This window comes from Triturus cristatus, chromosome 2_1 (assembly GCF_964204655.1).
Source record: "Triturus cristatus chromosome 2_1, aTriCri1.1, whole genome shotgun sequence".
Taxonomy (NCBI): Eukaryota; Metazoa; Chordata; class Amphibia; order Caudata; family Salamandridae; genus Triturus; species Triturus cristatus.
Window position 1 is genome coordinate 864,407,736 of NC_140581.1, and position 19,510 is coordinate 864,427,245.

Genomic DNA, 19,510 nt, shown 5'->3' on the forward strand with positions numbered 1-19,510 from the left:
AACATTTGCCTTTACTGAAGGCACTGATGTTCAAGAAGTCTGTGACTTGTGCATCTATTTGTCGAAGAGGGTTTCTTATAATATCAAAGAAAAAACACACACATGTTGTTATTTGTTTGTAGCGAGGAGACAACACATGATTGTAAAATACTTGTGATTGTTTGATTACCTCAGTCGTTTAATTACATTACTTTGTACTGGATGTCAGGTGTAATGAAATTTGCAACTTATAACCATACCGAACCTCTTTACCTTAATACGTCACTGCTGTTATGACGCTCCAATTAAACTACAGTAGCGGACTTACCTCTGGGTTGTAAGTTTAATCTGCCCTCCATTAGGTTGAAATGACCAGGGAATCTCTCCAGTACCTTCCAGCACTGATCGTGGGTGGTGTACGGTAGTAGGATGCTGAGCGGCATCAAAAATCTTGGCTCCTTCCCCATGGTTAAATATAATATGTACATGACACATGCACAAATGAATTTGTATTCAATTAAAATGCCCTGCTATTTTTTGGAATGCTTTTTACTAATTCTCCAGGCGTTCTCGCATAGATTGCAGCATCTCCGAGAGGTAAACAGAGTACATGATCATCTCTCCCCAAGAACAGGAAGTCTTTTTGTACAATAACATTAATTAAAACAATTACTCGTGCCAAGAACACGGGACCTGAGGGTACAATAATCTCTATAGGGCAATTTAATAAAACTATTGTATACATGTCTAGTTTGAAACGTAAAAAAAACACAAGCGCCTCACAGGGATTGCTTTAATATCTTTCATTATCGAGTAAATGTGTTTGTTTCAAGTATTATGTCATGGAAAGCGAGCTAAAGACATGCATTGTGTACCCTCCATGTCTGTTTCTGTAGATGTCTTCCTCGACTGAAAATGGAGATGCAACAGCTGTGAAACCAAATGGGGAGAAAACATATAAAAAGGTAAGCCTGACCTGTTATATTCTATTTGGATGTATGACTAGCTTACACATTCATGTTAATGTTTCTAAACTAGTTCAGGTCTGAAACACAGAAAGTTGCACAAGGTGGAGCCAATCAAGATTGAATATATCATCTCCTACTTATCATGGGAACTTAAGTTAGTGAGAGCAGCAGTAGGTTTGCTACCAGAGAATTAACCTGTTCAGCAGCCTGCCACATCCAGGCACCAGTCTAGTGAGCACAATATTTCAAAGCCTTAAAAAGACAGCTGATGATCCTTCTCCTGCACATCGCCTGCAGATTCATTCTTGCCGTGCCAATTGTGGTCCTCATATCATCAGGCATCTTGCCTCTTTTTTGTCTCTCACTCATCTTTTCACCCGCTCTTGTTTCCAGGATTTTCCCGCTTTGCTTTATTTGAGCTTTTGTACTATTACTACTGACCTAAACAAAAGCTCCTTCACCCTCACCATCAACCCCTCTCTTAGCCCTTTCTTCTTTAAAGTTCTTGTAGGCCTTAACAAGCTTGCCCAGTACCTCTCCAACAATAACCCACTCGATGATTTGGGTTTGGCTTCCAGATGCTCCAATCAATGGTTCCTGACGTACTCCGAGTCTCAAACTTTACAACCTCAGCCAAAAACTTTTACCAATCATGCATGTTTATTCAAATAGATATGTCAACTGTGTTTAATACTGTTTGCTATGAGAATCTGATGATTACCCGGCTAACACAAACCACTAAAGGCTCGAACTCTACTCAACAACCTATTCATTGACCATCTATTTGTGTTCATTCCTGTCCTCAGCCACCCCACTCCAGGTTGATGTTCTCCAAGCATCAGTCCTGTGTGCCCTATTTTTCTTGAGTACTAATATTTCCTGGATGGCGATCTCATGCTAAACTTCCAAAAGAGAAATAATCTACATCTCTGCGTTGTCCTTGTCTAGAACCTGTACTTGTCTAGATCCCGGCTGATATTTTCTCCCTACCTTTAGTTTAAGAAACCTCAGCACGCTCTTCCATTCGGACATGCAGCCGAAGTCAACTCCTTTATCAGTAGAATGGCCACAGTGATCAGATACCATCTAATGAACATCGGAAGGATCCCCTCACGTGCCCTGTTCCATTCTTGTAAGTCCTTCATAGGTTGCTGAGGCATGGGCAGACTCTACCAGCAACACTCTCCCAGTATGACTTCCTTTCACCATGGTGATTGTGTGCATTAGCGGCCGAGCCCTTCTACATGGCCGGGATCCTACCGAGCGACATCTCCGAATGATCCCTAGGGTCTGCTCATCATTTTACAGTACATAAATTCCCATTTCTCAAATGTCAGTGGAAGAGGTCTTTACCTATTGTACCTATGCTACTTGCATTACCTGTGCTACCTCTGGGCGTTTGAATCTGTGCCATGGCACTTGTGGCAATAGACTCCTATTTAAAGGTATATCCGTGGATATGAGTGTTGTGCCTAGCCACGTGAAGCTTTTCCTTGACATGTCTGACTGTGACTTCAATGCTGGACCCAGTCATTTAAAGCTGTAAGTGGGCATTAAAGGAGTCATTTAGCATGTGAGGGGTTAAATGAGCTGGTCATTGGGCATTTTAAGTAGTACTAGGATGTTTGAAGGTACACTTTGTCATTTGAAGATCTTCTGTTTGAGACTGTACTGAAAATATGAAACATGACTTTGACCTGTGGTTCTTGTGCCGGAGTATGACGTGATTGCCACACCTGGGTATTGGGTCCTGCGGACCTAGCATATAATGGCTTCACCACGCTCGTATTTTGGCAGTGCAGTACATAATATATGGTTGAGAAATAATATAGTTGTTTAGCACCTGCCGTAACAGTGATGTCACTTTGTGGTGCCACTTCCTATCAACCCTGCTGAGCCAAAGGTCGTACTTTGTCTAACCCTCTAACCTCGTCACTCTACTGTCTCGACGTCCCTGACTGAGGATAATGTGTGTTAACATTTTGTGACCAGAGGTAATTTGATTTTAAATGCAAACAATAACATACAAATTTGTTTAGGCTTCTTCCAGTGCTTGGTGGGCTGAGGGGAATTTTCCCCAGGGCCTAGACAATGGCTTGGTTCCTGTTAGCAACATATTAAATGAATAAAACAAGTCTCCTTAAGGGCACAGATTGTGGTATTTTTACTTAGCTTCTCTGTGTGACAGAGAACCACCTGTGGAACAAATGTGGGGGGGTGGAAAAGAGCCTGACTGCCTGTGTAATCAAGGGTCATCTTTCACAAGAATGGTCTTTGCACTAAGATATGGGGAAAGTGGAATGACTATCGAGGAAACATCTGTGAACCCCCGCAGGATGAGTCCCTCACGGATGACTCAGACTAACTTGGGGTGTCTGTGATGGTATCACACAAGATGTTTGGCACGATGGGGGAAGAGGGTGTTAGAGTCCTGAGGAGACGGAATGGAACTTTTGAAGCGCTGCGGCGGCTGACACGAGCAAGCTATGATGTACTTGATAATACACGCTATGGTATTGCAGTATTGGTTATAAATGAAAATGTTAATAAAAAGAGTTTTAAAAAAAAAGAAGTACCACATAAAACAATGGATATTATAAAAGTACTTATTAAACTCAAAAAAAAAAAAAAAAAAAAAAAAAAGAATGGTCTTTGTTACTAACTCCAAAGCAAGTAAATGCTGCCTGCACCCGCTCTCACCCCTGTAACTTGTAAGCATTTTAGAGATGCAAATTAATTTTCGACGGGACGGGATTCCATGTCATAGAAAAATATCAACGCTGGCAGAGAACAGAAGTTAAACTGGAAACCTTAGCTTATACAATTAGCTTCTTAACGTCAAGGAAACTTGAGGTGTTGCAACAAAGAGCTTACAAAACTTTAACCAAGGCCTTTGACGAGTGAGTTTGACAGGAGGATGGTGTCCTGTATGGCTGGTTTTAGATTTCTGAGATTTGTTCAGTTTTGTTTTTGTTTGCTGCTGGGGATGGGCGTCTTGGTTTTCTCAGCCTTCGGTTTCAGGAGATTGGAAGGGATCCAAGTTGAAATGTCAGTGAGTCTGACATGAGTCAGGTTGAACAAGAACAGTAAGCGGGTGCTGTATGAAGGCAAAGCCTGTAAGAAAGCTGAGCAGGTCCATGAGCTCACAGCAGTGATTTGCGCTCTGCCGGGCACACGCTGGAGTTCCAGCAGTCCTGCTTTGGCCGTCCATCTATGGTAGTTTTGAATACTGCTGAGTTTGGTAACAGTAATGACCAACTTAACAGGGAACAGATGCTGCAAGGCTACGGGCCAACGGTGGCGGATATCCCATACACCGAAATATAAATCCCATAGGATATAATGGGATTTATATTTATGTGGATGGGATATGGATCACCGTTGTGATGGAGTAACCCGTCCGCCAAGATCGAGTCAATTGATTAAGGAATTGGTCACTATTTTAAGGGTAACTTCTGCCATCAGGAATCTGTCTTCATAAGGTTTGTAGCAGCCGACAACAGTAACAGTTTGTCAATGCAGATAGTTAGATTAAGTAATTTGCCCAGAGTCCCAAGATGTTGAGCCAACGCAAGGACTCTAAGCTGCTTCCCCAGTTCCAAAGGTGGCCGCTGTAGCCGTTAAGCCACCTCTCCTCCCACTCTCCTTATTCATGGAATGGGCCAAAACGCTTCTAATCAATCCACTCCTCCGCTTCAGAATGACGCAGAGCGACCCTTGCTTCAGACACTAGGTCGGATCTCTTGAAACATTTCACGATCCTGACTACAACATTCCGTGGCATCTGCAGTTTTCAGAGCATCTCCTTAGCAATCCCTAAGTGTAGGAAATTTCTATTGTCTAAAAATGAGTTCTGCTATTTTGAATAACATAAGAGCGTTCTTAATCCATGAATATGCTAGAAGATGTTTCATGTGACCCCGACAACTTGAACCCAGGTTGACTTCTATTTTGTCTGATGTAAGTGGCCCTTGGCTTTTTTTGCCTGATATATGTGGCCCCATTAGATGGAGAGTGAATACTTACTCTTTTGTCACCAACAGCATCACCTCTGTCTTATTGCCAATAGACTGCATCAACCCGCAATGCATACAAGCCTGAATCTCCAACAAGCAAGCTTGCACGCTTCCAAGGTGAGCAGTGGTTCCATCAATCCCTACAATGCGCAGAGCATCAGCAGTGCAGGTCTGCAAGGACACATGCCACCCTTGTATGATGGCGAGGAAAGGATGCAAATCGACATTTAAAAGATGGCAACAGAGATGGGCAGTTTGAAGTTTATATCATTGGACTCTGAAATAAAAGACTCCAATTCAACAGTAATGGAGGGCTGAAACCTTCTCAGAGGAGCACCAATAACTGCTGTGATGGAAAGCCTCTGAAGCACAAGTTGTTGGTCCTCCATTTATAGTGCTACTTATTGCACCAAAAATTACCATTATTTGATCTATGCCCATGTCTCATGACATGGATGGAAGATTGTCTTGCATGCAGGAGATTATCATTGACCAAAGGCGACTGCAGTTGCTTGGTAGCCATCTTTTCTAGGACCTTGCTCAAACTGGGATGCCTGAGATACAGTGGTTACAGATCATGGTCATCCGGATCGATACTGGGTTCAGTTAACATTCATGTCCGGTTGTTACAGTGAAACATGAACATACACCTCTTCCATTACCACACTTATGATAGTTTGAATTGTCCCGGATAAATTTTCTTTAAAAAGAGGAACACACCATCCTGGGGGCATCAATTCATACATGCAATCAGTGAGTTTTAATTTCCCAAGGAACACTTGACCTTCATCACTGAGAGGAGTACATTTTTATTGTGGTGGAGTAGGATTATTCAAAAATGGCTCTGTATAGATAGCATCTTGTTTAGCAGTGCAGTTGTGTTATCTTGTATAGTAACAACTGCAGCATTATAACGTTTTTTCATTTTAGATACATTTAGGTTCCTAGTTTGGGGTATCAGTCAAGTTCTTAAAAAATGAAGCCATGGCACGTTGTTTCTGATTGCCGAAGCTGTGTATGAATGTTACCCAAAGTTGTGATGCTGCCCATTATTGATCTTGTTTATTTAGTTCTTTTTTTTCTTGATTTGAGATGGAATATATTGTTGACAGTATACCTGCAGTTTACATTAAAAAAAAGTATGCAGAAAAAAAGAGCAAGCCTTGATGTACATTGTTGCCTACATTGGGAAATTCCAAATTTGAAATGGTTGATTTAACATCTTGCGGAGGGCTTTTAGCTACTGTGTGTGTCTGTATTTCAGTTCGGAATAAAAGCGGTGTTCTTATTACATAAGTGTTATGTTGTAATTGAGTGTGGATGGTTCAGGACCCAGAAAATGAGGGCGGAGCCACACAAATCTGATTTGAAGATGTGATCTTTTTGTCAACGTAGCGATTCGAATTCTGCAAAGCAAATCATTTTTGCAAATCATATAGCTTTTATCACAGTTCTTGATGCAAAACTGTTTTGCAAAACTGTAGTTGTGGTGTGGATTGTGAAATATGCCCCAAACGTGTCTACGTAGCTTTTGGCCACTCATTTTTGCATCTGTATAGTTCGGATTCAGCAATTTTTCTGAAGAACATAAATGTCATTTAATTTATAATTGCTATTCTACTCTAGAACTCTTGGGAGCTGTCTACAGCAGGAGGCTGGTTTGAGGGAAATTGCATTTCCCTTCCTTACTATTCTTAAGCAGAGTATAAGGAAGGAAGGACAATCTTGTACCTTGTGTAGTTGGTGTTAACTTTGATCATCTCAGACGTTCATGTCTCTCTCCTGATGTTTTATTTTTATCTTCCTTTTTTACTCTCAAAATCAAGGGGCCACAAAAAAGGTGTGTTTTTCATAGAATGAGGTGCTTGCATGTTGTCTACCGACTGGAGTGGGGCGGTAAACCTATGACACAATGTTAAAAGACCTAGGACAGACAAAGGGATCAGTCCTATGGTAAGACTGGAGGCCAGATGCACACTAGATAGAGATGAGGGTGTCGCTGCTGGCAGTCAAGTGACTGGTGTAGATGAGCCTATGTATCTATGAGTGGAAACATGTTCAGTGGATTTCTAAGACAAGCACATTTGCTAATAGCATTTAACCAGGAGAACTAAACACGGAGGACAAGTTTTTTCATCTACTCTTCGTCTATGTAATTCCTATCCTCGGTCCAGGAAGATGCTTAAGACCTGGTTCTTTTAGGCAATAATGCTTATGTATCTGTTTTAGATCTATTAGCGGTGGGAAACCCTAGTGGGGTAGTCATGTGCTTTATACATTGTATTGCATTGTATTGCACTGATCAGTGTAGAGTTTGGTGAAGAAAGCACCGAAAAGCATGCGTTGCTTTTTTTCTCTCTTTTTTATTTTTATTTAAAAAGAACAGTTTTACAGATTTTGCTTAGAATTGGTGATAACAAAATCTCAAGTGAACCATTTTTTTTCAAAACAACAAACTGGCAGCTCAAGAGGATCAGTCAGGTGGGGGTACAGTCGAGGAGCTCAGAGCATGACCGAATTTGTGGATATATATCATCAAAAAGAACTAGTCTAAGTGGACATGATATGGTGGTCAAAACATGTATGATTTTGTAATAAAAAGAAAAAGCTTATTTCTTTTTATAAAGCCCTCACCCACCAACCTAGTTGGTGGCATGTTTCATCATCGGGCCCACCCAGTGACAACGAGTATGTCCCGGGTGTGCTACAACGCCTGTATTACAGCGGAGCAGGTATGTTACTGAGTGTGCAGTGGAAGTAGTGTGAAGGTGAGATTTGAAAAACACTCCAGTGGTCCCATTACCCAGAGGGTTTATTTTAATGCTTGGGCCTCTGGCAGTAATAAAAGCAAGGCGGTGGATGTAGGTGGAGTGGTAATTAAGAACTCCTGCATCCATCAAACGGTCTACATGTTTCAGCCAGGCCTATGTACTGGCGTTCCTCAGGACCTTAATAATGTGTGAAGAGTGAGATCTATACTAAATTTTGTGTTAGACCCAAAAATGTGTTGCACGCACTATGGTGCACTATGTGTAAGAGGGGGGATTCCCCCTCAGGACAGTCACTTGCTATTAGCAAAAAACGCCCCAAGAGATTCCGGCAGGGATTCTGGCTGATTAAGTTTACATCACAGCTCAGGACCCTCTCGAAGACCTAGTAGGCTGCGTCGGATCTCAGTGGATGAATTTGTGGATAGCCAACCCTTTTCTCCTCTGCTCGATGTACCTTCCGATACCTTAATCAAGATGTATCTATCCAGTTCGCAGAGGCTGGCATCAGGTGATAATAGCTCAGAGGGGAAGGGGGCAGAGCCACTGCCACCTCTGTCCACTCCTGATATCTCATCCAAATATTTACACTTTATCAATGTTTTGCTGCTGACTCTTGCTTCATAAAAATTTCTTTAGCACCAATGCTGAAACTCCATTCTTCACCGGTTTGAGCCTCAGTGCTCCCTATCCACCTAGCCACGTCCTTACGCACAACCCAGAGTCCCAAGTCAAAAAACAGCTTAGTTTATTTTGAGGGGGTCAGTTCACCTCAAATACCTAATAACAAGACTTGCACTCTGTCACCTAGTTATCTCTTTAATTGCAGAGAAAGCATGGTCAGTCCTCTACAAGAATAGGAGTATCTCGGGGCATGGCCCAAGCATGTGGCAAAAGTTTCCCACCTGTCCACATCCCCTCAAACACAACTCACTGCCAGCCCTGATAAACCTAAAAAGGGCATGCCCTGTTGATAATATTTGGTATAAACAAGGAGATACTTTGGGGATATTTATCCAGAGACTGGCGATTTTCTTTAACATGTGGACATCCTAAACGTTGACTGCAACGTGAAAGGTAATATATTTTAAAAGCACGGGGCATTGGAAAATATGATGGTAGTATTGTCTTCTTTGGAAGGTGAATTAAAAGCAAACCCCCCTCCCCCGAAATATTTTATTTTAATGTTAAATTAGAAATGCCAGAGCAGTGAATTACATAATTGGAAAGCAGCCTGGCGCAAGAATGGCAATGTTACTTAACGTGTCAGTAGTCCGTATATACATTTGAGGGTAAAAAGACGATGGACATTAACGTAAATGAAAGTGTTTCATTCTGTGAGGTGAATTCACATAAAGTTTACTTTGGACGCGGTCCAGCTGCAGCTTCGAACCCTCGTCCCTCTGCTTCCCGTCCCTAGTAGGGCTGAGCAGAGCCCTGCTGTCCGCCTTGTTTACCCAAGATAAATTGCATTTCTGGAGTGCGGGCAAATTTGGAATTGGACGTATGGAAAATGTCCACCTACCATGTACGTTTCAAGATGCCCACGAGGCAAAATCTAAACGGAAAAGGTGACTGGGCAGGTATTTTCCATTTACCGTGACGAAAGCACGAGTCAGTTAAAGAGGGTAAAACAAAATGTCAACACCTTTGCTTTGCGTGCGAGTGGAGAGAAACAATTTACTCCGGAATCTTCGAATATTCTGCATTGATAGAAAATCCATATATGAATAAATAATTGCGCTGCTGCCAGGTTCCATGGTGGCCATCGTTGCTGATTTCACCCTGAAAATAAGCCTTTAAGAACCAACTTTCTTTAATCGTTTGAATGACATTTGTGCCTGCTTCGTGAAGCGCTGCGTTCAGAAGCCAGACAATTATTGCACTAGGTAGAACTCTATGCCTGAAGTTGGTTTCTGGCTTGTTGGTGATTTACAGATAGTGTCAGTAGTACAGCACAAATGCTACAAGAGTGTTGCGCATTTTGCCGTCTGTGGAAAGGTGCATTTGTACATTTCAGGCCAGATTCAAAAAGGTAGCTTACACCTTTTGAGTAATTTACACTTTTAAGTACTACTTTTGGGTTTTCACAAATTCTGAGTGTAAAACAGTGGTGGCTGCATGACTCGCGGGTGGCGGGGCAGGGGTGGGCGCGGGGGAGGGTAGCGGGGGTTGCGCAATGGGAAAAAATATGTATATATACAGTTACCTTGCTGCCGGGTCCCGCGTCTCTGCTCCTGCTCTCCTTGCGGGACAGGAAGCCAGGAGAACAGCCAGGCTCCCCTGACCAATCACAACGCTGAAGAAAAGTGTGCAACCGCTATTGAAGTGAAAGGGTGGCATGGGGCGCTTTTACAAAAGAAAGCATTTGTCAACTTGACGAACAGATGCTTTTTTTTGTCAAATCCCCATCCCGCGGTTTCACTTTAATGTCGGCCACACCCCTTTCTTTAGACACATCTTGTCTAAAGAAAGGGGTGCGGCCTCCATTAACATGAAAGCACAGCATAGGGCGCTTTGAAACAAAAAATATTTGCAATGCAATAGGACTCACATTTGCAAGAGTTTAAGCTATTGGTATTGTAAATGCCAATAGCTCAAACAATCGTAAATACAAGACCTATTGCATTGCAAATGCTTGTTAGGGTTTGACTACAGGTGTCTGTAGCTGTCTATACTGTTTTCAATACATAAAATTCTCTTACTGTGGACTTTAGGGTAGCCAATTTCTCATGACTGGGTGGCTTTGCTGTCTATCTCGGTTATTTCTTCTTGATACAATGGCTTTCCTCCCTATTTGTTTGTTTGTGGTGCCCAGGAGCATTCCGGTCTCTCAGTATTCTGATTGGATGAGTCCTATCCTTCCACTGCGTTCTTGAGGGGACACTTTTTCTTTTCTTTTCAGCATTCCATTGGAGTGCATGTCTTATCTTGCTTCCCTCCCCCATTTTCCTGTCATTTCCCTTTCAATCCCACCTACCTTTCTCTCCAATGTCCCCTACCACACTCCCTAACCCACTCCCATGTTAAATGTATTTATTTATAAGGGTCCAGCAGCTGCAAATTGCTGCCAGGCTGCTCGCGTGCATTTTGTGCTTAAACCACAGTTATTTTTCATCTTTTTGTTATTTATAATTTACCATTCTTACATTGTAATTCGTGCCCATCCGTGGCCTGTAAAGTAATCCCTCTGAAGGACACACCTAACAGTCCATAGACAAACAGTGATGCCAAAATTCTCCCGTGGGCTTGATCTAAGATGTGATTGTCAGTGTGTCAAGCCTATTACTGAAGGATTCTAGACAAAAGAAGGCAATGTCTGAAGGAGGTCGATAGAAAGCCCCTTACAGTAATTATAGAATACAATATATTTGACATGAATTGCACAAGTTTCTTACATGTCAAACCTTAACAGGCATAAATATCTCCTAATTTAAGCCCCCATTGCTTCACTAATTATTACAGCCACGCTGGCGTCTATGAAAATTGAATTAATTTTCTCACAAAAGATTTCTCCAGCTTTATTGTAACAGTACTGATTCTAAAACGTTTTTAATATCTGCGGATTGTAGGTTTGAATGTCTACCCATTTAACAAATATAAAATCATTTAGAATACCTGAGGGTCTTGCTCTAATCTAATCGAAAACCTTTCTGCAATAACTGCTGCATTTAAATTACTTCACTGTGAATTAATTTCATGTCAATGATATTTGACTAATAGAATGTCTGTGGTCATTCAGTTTTTGGCTAATTGATGCCCTTGTTTTGGCATAGTTGTATATGCTATATTCATATTATGTAGCGAATTAATGCCACTAAATGACCTCTTAGAAGACATAATTTGGCCGAATATTAAGACCGCTTGAATATGACTTGACTGTCTTGTTGCTCTTATGAAGTGCCTAATCCATTGATCAGGATCTTCTTGAACTGAAGATGGTCAGTCATAGAACAAAATGAACCAGTGGTTTGTTAATCGTAACCTAAGGGTATGTTTTAACCGCGATTACACACATGTTTGATACAATGACCAGTTTCGTCCCGGTCAGAAGTTTTACCTTCTGACATAGGGCCTGATTACAACTTTTGGCGGTGCGTGAGTAGGCGGCATGCCACCCCCATGCTCATGCAGTGCCAAGAGTTGCTGCCGCATTCCTACCAGAATACATGTAGTTTTGTGGTCTGGCGGACGGGCAGCGTGGCGGTCCCACAGGAGTGCTGTGTAAAGGCTCATTGTGAGCCTTAAACAGCACCACTGCGGGACCGCCAGTGCACGTTCCTGTATGGGAAAGAATGCACCATGTTGTGCATTCCTTCTCGTGTGGGAACTGGGGGCAAAACTACAGGGGGGCACATGATGTGACCCCCTGCATGCATCGTACACAGGGGCTTGAGCGAGCCCTGTAGGGCCCCCTTTCTTTACTCACTGCCAGCAGTTACATGGATGAAGAACCTCCATATAACTGCTGGCAGGGCTCAGGGCACCGCCAAGCATATTACCTCCCTCAGACCACTGCGGGACGGCCAATAAATGCGGTTGCCTAGCAGTTAAGGTGGTGCAATGGCGGTCCAACTCCCAAAGTCGTAATAGGGCAGTCGTACCTCCGGTGAGGCGTTGGCTGGATTGCCACCACCGCGCCATCACAAGTCTGGTGGTCCTCAGTCCGACAGACTTGTAATCAGTCCCTTAGTCTTTGAAATGAAAGTTTAAAATCATCAGCAGGTGAAGCTGTTGACTGTTGGCGGTATAGCTCTGAGCTGGAGAAATTTAGAATTAGTTCCCAAGGAACTCCTTCACTGGCAGGGTATTTCTGATGCCTTTGCCTGGTGAAGAGTTCTACCTTCAGACTTAGTCACTTCTTTAGAGCTCGGATACCTTCACTAGGGTACAGCTGCAAGCTGTAGCCTCACAGGACTCCCCAAGGCTAGATGCCTTCAATGCGGAGTCCCACTGAAATAGATTTGCTGAGGTGGAGAAGCACTGAGCAATGTGAATCTTTGGCACAGAGGAAACATACCTTTGTTTGATTGACTTGTTGGGTTGGTCATGGTCTTCTGTTGGTTCTCCAGGCAAAAATCCTTTAAAACGTTTCTATGTCCCAGGTTTTAGGGTTACGCAGAAGGAGTACACCCTAACACTTATTGAATGTCCCAGGGCCTTAGGGACACCACCACGAGGTCAGAGCTAACTCCAGTAGATGTCACTAGGGTCCAGGGCAAGTCCAGTTGTAACTGTTCAGCTGGGCTCTCTCTATAAAGTGGGCTTCTAGTAGCTTTTGTGTTCCAGAAGCTTAACAGGTGATCAGCCAACTGACCCTTGAAGTCCTCTTCTCAGTCCTGGGTACAAGTGGGAGCAGGTCAAGCTCTTATAGTTCCCCTTACACGTCATGACAGCAAGCACAGTCCTTCTGTCGTCCACAGGTTTAGAGGTGTTATGTAAAGGGTACAGGTGGTGCGACATTTATGGCAAGTGCCAGCCTGTGTGTGGATAGAGGAAACTCCTGGCCACTCCCTAACCAATGGGGTACAAGTTCCCAGGGTTTATCATGCCCACTGTTGCAGCAAGTCGAGTGTGTTTTTCTGTAAACTATCCCACAGTGCCTCTCTCTACCTAAACCCAACAAAACAGCACCTTTCTTCCCCTGCACAGAGTTCCCTGTGCCCACCCAGAGATGTGGTTATGGTAATGGACAACCCCTCCCTTATGGTCACTCCAAACCAAATCTGGGGTAGCTCTCCTTCCCCCTAGATTTAGAGACAAGCTGGCTATATAGACAAAATAGGGCCAGACCTAGGTGTGAGCTCTATCTGCCAGTGACAGTAGACATTCTCTGAATTTAATTACGTTCATGGGCACAGCCCAGATGGCCATCCTGTCAGGGGAAGGTTAACCACTCTCTCTTTATCTCACTTCTAGGAGCCACTTCACATTGAATCAAGGAGACGGTCAGTTACTGAGTGATAGTGAACACTGGCAGAAAGCCATGATTGGCTCAGGCTGAAAAATACCAACTTTCTAAAAGTGTCATTTTCAAAATAGTAATATAACATCTGGTCTGCTCATTAAGTGGGATTTTAAATTACTAATAAAATGAGCCTTTGAATCATTTTTCAGCTGCTCCCAAACTGAAGTTAAGCATTCTACTGGGTTATAATGTAACCCTGTGTTTTCCTATGGGAGAGCCAGCCTTGCCACAGTGAAAACCTACTTTGAGAGTCCTCCACTGCCAGGTTATGTAAAACATAAAATGTACATGTCTTATGTTTTCCTAATACCATGCTCTATGGGAATTTAGGGTCTATCCAATGAAGGTTTAGTCCTGGAAAAAGGGTTATATTGCTGGGGCGAATTGGCAGTTTTAAAGCTGCATACCCAGGCTGATGGAGGAGGCTTCTTGAAATGCTTTGCATTGTCAGTTTAGTGGTGGCCCAAAATGTGCTGCAGTCCACTGGGGACATTTAGTTTACAGGCCCTGGATACACTTTTGTTCATATGCTAAGGCAGTGGTTCTCAAACTGTGCTCCGTGGCTTCCTGGGGAACCTCCAAACCTAGCCAGGGGTGCCGCGCACCAAGCACTTTAATGCATTTAATGTTGAGGGTCTGGTGGCTTTAGTTAAACTAAATAGACTTAAATGCATGATGTCGATGATTTGTAAGTGACATGCCTAAAGCTGTAAATGTAGTGCTTCATTGAGGGCATGTTGAGGGAGATGACCTCCATATTTCACTGGATCCCCATGTTCCAGCCCTCCCAAAGTAAGCGGCAGAGGCATGATTTATTTTGTTAGTCTCGTTAATAGTTTAATTTTTTCCCAAATGAATTTTACACCAATGCAAGTTATCAGGAAAGTACAGTTGTCCTGTCTATTAAACACACTAGTATTATTAAGTATTGACATTTGTACTTGAATCATAGGTACTTCCAGTACACATTTCTTTCAGTACACACACATTTCCAGACAGGCCTGCTCTCTCCTTGAGCACAGGGAAGTAAAACACCATATACGGCATAATGCCAACATTTGAAAGCAAGAAAGAGAGACATTAAAAATATATATATATATGAGGAATTGATTTTACTTGCATTGATTTGTAGGCAAATTTAGGGAGGAGCCAGCAAAAATAATGCTGCATGTGGTTTAAAAAAATCATGAGTCATCCTGCTGAGACAGGTGTGTTGGCAGGTGTAACATGAGTAGAGGTGCCATCTAGCACTGTAAGTGGGATAAAAAAGTTTGAGAGGGTACTCTAAAAACGTAATGGGCAAACAAGTGTAACTAGGAATATTTTATTTGAGGCGCCGCCTTAGTAATGCAAAACACCCTCCGTATATGATTATAATACCTTCATTAGCTTAATCCCAATTATTTTCAGGGAGAAAAATACAAGTACTGCCGAGGCCAGGCTTACATCCCCCCCGTCCTCCTAAAAAAGTAAGAGTGTGGAGCCACGGGCAATGGCCAATGGGTCAAGGGAGCCATGGGTCAAGAAAGTTTGGGAACCACTGTGCTAACGACTTACAGGTAAGTTAAATATGCTTATCAGGACTCTAGTCAATTCATCATTGTTGCTTCAGAAAAGCAATTCCAGTCCTGTTGTGCCAGATGCGACTGTTGTGGTACAATTTCAATGTCTTGAGTTGCTAAGCCCCGGATGTGCTCTGCCATTGGAGTTCTGCATTCACTAGATCTCATGAATGTGTGTTGGCCACCTTCTTTTGCTTACAGTTCTTTGTGGGTGAGCTAGCTTCTCATTCGCTAAAACATCCAGACGATGGCAACTTCGTTAGCAAAGCTTTACAAATTATGTTGTTTGTTTGGGCTTATAGCGCAGACTTTCATCTGAGAAGCAGCAGTAAAGGGAACATTGTAGGCCTCGCTTGACAGTGCAGCAGTCTGGAGATTTTAACTTACCAATGTTTTAAACTATACATCAAGTGGGCTTTTCCTCCACCCTAAGGAATAGTCATCTCTCACCTCTTTCCATTGGTTGTTTGGTGTATTAGTCCCCTTTCCAGGAAGTGCATGTGGCACTATTTTGCATCTGAAAAGTACACTCAATCTCTCACGCTGGTTGTCACATTCAAATCTTTATTTCTTTTATGCATTCTATACACAAAACTGTCTTTTTTCCTACTTTTTCCAGAGCATTTCCAATTCCAGCCGGGCTGGCTACAATGTGATAAACAGCATTTGTGCATGAAACGCATATAAATAGCATTTGTGAATGCCTGTGTTTTCATGCATCAGCACATTCACGCCAGGCCTCTTGGCTTTGCCAATACTTGCTGCGAAAGCTGGGGCATCTTGAACATGAGGTGCTGTACGTAGAACAGTATGGTATCTAGAGCCATGCTAAGATAGAATCACAGGAACCGAATGGTATATGGGGCAGAGGTCATGTAACTACCACAGTGCCTGACGCTATATTGTCGGTTTTTACATTGACTCTATCTATGGTTTAAGAGACGGGTAGATGAAGTAATTTGACAAGTCACATATATTTAGGTCTCGCCTGTGTTACAGTGCATGCGCTGCTCGCTGGCGAGAAATTTTGTGAGGGATTCCAGAAAAGGGCTTTAAGCCCTGCCCCTCATTTTCATTGGCTGGCGTCACCATTTATGCTAAAACGGTGCCTGCCATTGGAAATTAGAGTTTTTTGTGGACCCCCTTTCGCTTTCGATCCGACTGGGTTGCCTGCTTTGCTGCTGTTTCAAAGCACTTTCTTATCTTTATGGGGCCATGTGTTTCTAATTAGAAACACATGGCCCCATAAAGACAAGAGACCGATGCTTGTTTTATATAGCACATACTTTGCCCGAGGACAGACAGCGCGATGTAAACAAGCGTCTGCAATGTGTGAGAGCTTGTTTTTCTTTCTTCTGCCCCTGGCGTGTTACTTGTTCCCTACCATTTTCCCCTTGCCTGTGTTGCCCATGTCACATAGGCTTTGCCAATGCTTGTTCTTGATTGGTGCAATTCATGACAAACATATATGCCATTCAATGGTTGAAACTGAATTATAGAAGTGTAGGTACTCACTGTCTAAGAGTGCCTGTGTGCTATTGATTCTCCCATCAAAGGTATTGAGCCCCTGCTGAGAAGTGCATGCAGGTACTCGCCCTTCAAACTAAGTAGATGCAAGTATCAGTACCAGCCCATTAAAGCACTGACGCCACTTCACTTTCAAATTCCCTAATCGCCGCCACTGTCTTTTCATTGGAAGTACCTCAGCTCTGCCTATAATGTTCTGGTGCACTAGAAATAACAGCCGTCTGTTAAGGGTACACGACGACTCCAAAGACGATTTACTTGGGCTGGGCAGTTAAAGTCAGGGCGTTGAAAGCAGAGCTCGGGTCAAACAACACTGCACTAGGCCCGACCCAGCGCTGCGCTGACGTGATGGGCGGGAGCCTGTCCGAAGCAAATCTCGGTGGTGTTGCTGTATAACTTTCTAGAATGCTATTTAAAGCCCCTCCTGAGTCAGGAGAACTGAAGCTGCCAAAATGACTAGTCTCTTCCAGCTTCCCGGGCAGCAGCCGAGGGAGGAATCAACTCTGCGACAGAACATGGAGGGCACCCACCCCGCAAACTGCGACCGCGCATCTGAGGTGTCCTTCTCACTGGAGGACTAGGCCGTCGAGGCGGCGCTGGAGCCCGGGGAGGCGCAGCAACTAACAGACTGGTATGGTCCTCAATGGGATAGGCGGGTGCCTCATTAGTATAGCGGCGCTATAAAGGACACCCACTACCAGGGAGGGTCGTGGTGGCGCTTCTGCCTCCCGACACATTGGCACACGTCTCAGGACTCTTCAAAAAAACTTGAAGAGGACTGTATCAACCGCTCTTTGGCACTTTCGTTTTTAATTTTAATGGAGAGAACTTTCGCCCTTCAGTAGGGCAGAAATACATTCACGAAGCCATTGGTAACTGAAACACAACCGAATCTGAATGCTTGCAGCTGTAGCCCTACAGACACCGGCTGCAAGGGCGTTGTGCGTGTTGTATCTTTCCAGGCTGCGCACTCCGGCACTGTGGCATGGCAGCCTCTAGAATCTTCTATTTAGAGCCTCTGACAAGTTCGCCAGCTGGTAGTCTCCACGACTGACGTCTGTAAACATGTTGAGGGTCTGTGTTTTTATCTTTTCCACTCCGTAACCCCTGGTGCATGTCTGGCGTGGAACCTGTTTTAAATATATATATTTTTTAAATGCCCGGCATGTCTGGGCAACGGGGAGCAGATCGTAGTGTTTCTGCAAAACAAGATTTTTAAATTCCTTTTCACAACGTGTCTGGTCAGTGCAACGGTAGTTGACAAGCACCCTACGAATGTGAGGTTGGGTTGGTGCAACCCACGTAGGGGCTGGCGAATGCGTCACTTCGTAGTTAAGCAGGCAATGGTTTGTAGTAGCGCTTCATTGGGGCACAGTAAATACCGCATAACGGATGGCACTTCCTCGTTCTCCCCGTCTCGAGTCATTGAATGTCTTCCCACATTGTCTATTTTTATTTTTTTGGTTGCAGTTTTGTACAGTGCAAACTTGACCCGAAGGTTTTAGGGTGCTTTACATGAGCACCAGTTGCGTTACAGATGGACACATTCATTTTTAGGCACGGGGAGATTAAGTGATGTGCCCAGAATCACAGGATGTTTGAGAGTCCCGCCAGACTCGATTCTCGTTCCCCATCTTCAAAGTCGGCCGCCCTAGCCCTTAAGCCACACCCTCTCCTCTGTTTCCACCCAGGGGAGGTGGTGCCCCCTGCATTGTGGTCACTTTGGAGAACCCAAGGGTTGATGCCCTGTCAGGGCACAAGTCCTAAACAAGCATTTCCAATGCAATAGGTCTCGCATTTACGCGAGTTTAAGCTATTGACATTGTAAATGACAATGCCTTTTATTTTATGTTTTAAAAACCAAAACATAAATAAAAGGCATTGTCATTTACAATGCCAATAGCTCAAACTCGCGTAAATGCGAGACCTATTGCATTGCAAATGCTTGTTTTTTTGTTCTCGCCGGGATTAGAACCAAGGTCTCCCTGGTTCCACAATCGGTTCCTTTGTCACTAGACCACATCCCCTCCCAGAAGCTTAAGAAATGTATAGACTTGAGCAAGTTACATAATGGTGAGTGGGCCATGGAATACAATGGACAAAGACTTAGCATGTGCAAACATCCTTAGCCAATTGAAATCATATGACGTCCTTGGCATCAAAAACATACCTGCACTCCACTGAGAGCATTAACATTCCTTCAGCTTTCTTAGAAAAGAGTCAGTGTTCTGCTGTCTAAATCCATCGGATTGTTTTCCCTTTGGCTAACGGGAACTTTGCGTTCCTGTTAGGCATTTGCTCCCTCGCTATGACCTACTTTCTAAGGAAAAGTAGTGTAAAAAATACTCAGATAATGCAAGAGGCTTATTTATACAAAACTAAAGTCCCATGACAAGTCATAGCTTTTGCTAAATCCTTTAAGCCGAAGCAACTGAGTGTATGCGGCATTGCATAAGGGTGTTTATTGAGGAACTGCCGCAGCGCAGTTTCCCTTTCTAGTAATATGCATTGGTATAGCATCAGAAGAGGAATAATGCTATATATTGTGGTGCTAACACGTTAACCATGGTTTTTGGTAGAAAGTTGATCTTGTACTGCCCAAATAATAAGAGCAAAAAAAGTTGAGTTGCATTATTCCCTTTTGGGCGCATCCCTTGCGTAATAGTTGTAAGCATGTTTGAAAGAAATGGTGGACCCATGTTTAAAGCATCACTGGAGAAAA

General features: G+C 43.4%; 1 protein-coding gene across 1 annotated transcript in view; it reads left to right on the top strand.

The window, feature by feature from the left end:
• Window positions 1-19,510, top strand: part of PIP5K1B (phosphatidylinositol-4-phosphate 5-kinase type 1 beta) — a 381,348-nt gene that overhangs the window by 136,353 nt on the left and 225,485 nt on the right. The window contains exon 3 of the mRNA XM_085632982.1: window positions 876-944. Within this exon, the coding sequence (XP_085489108.1) occupies window positions 876-944 (69 nt within the window). The remainder of the gene's footprint in view (window positions 1-875; window positions 945-19,510) is intronic.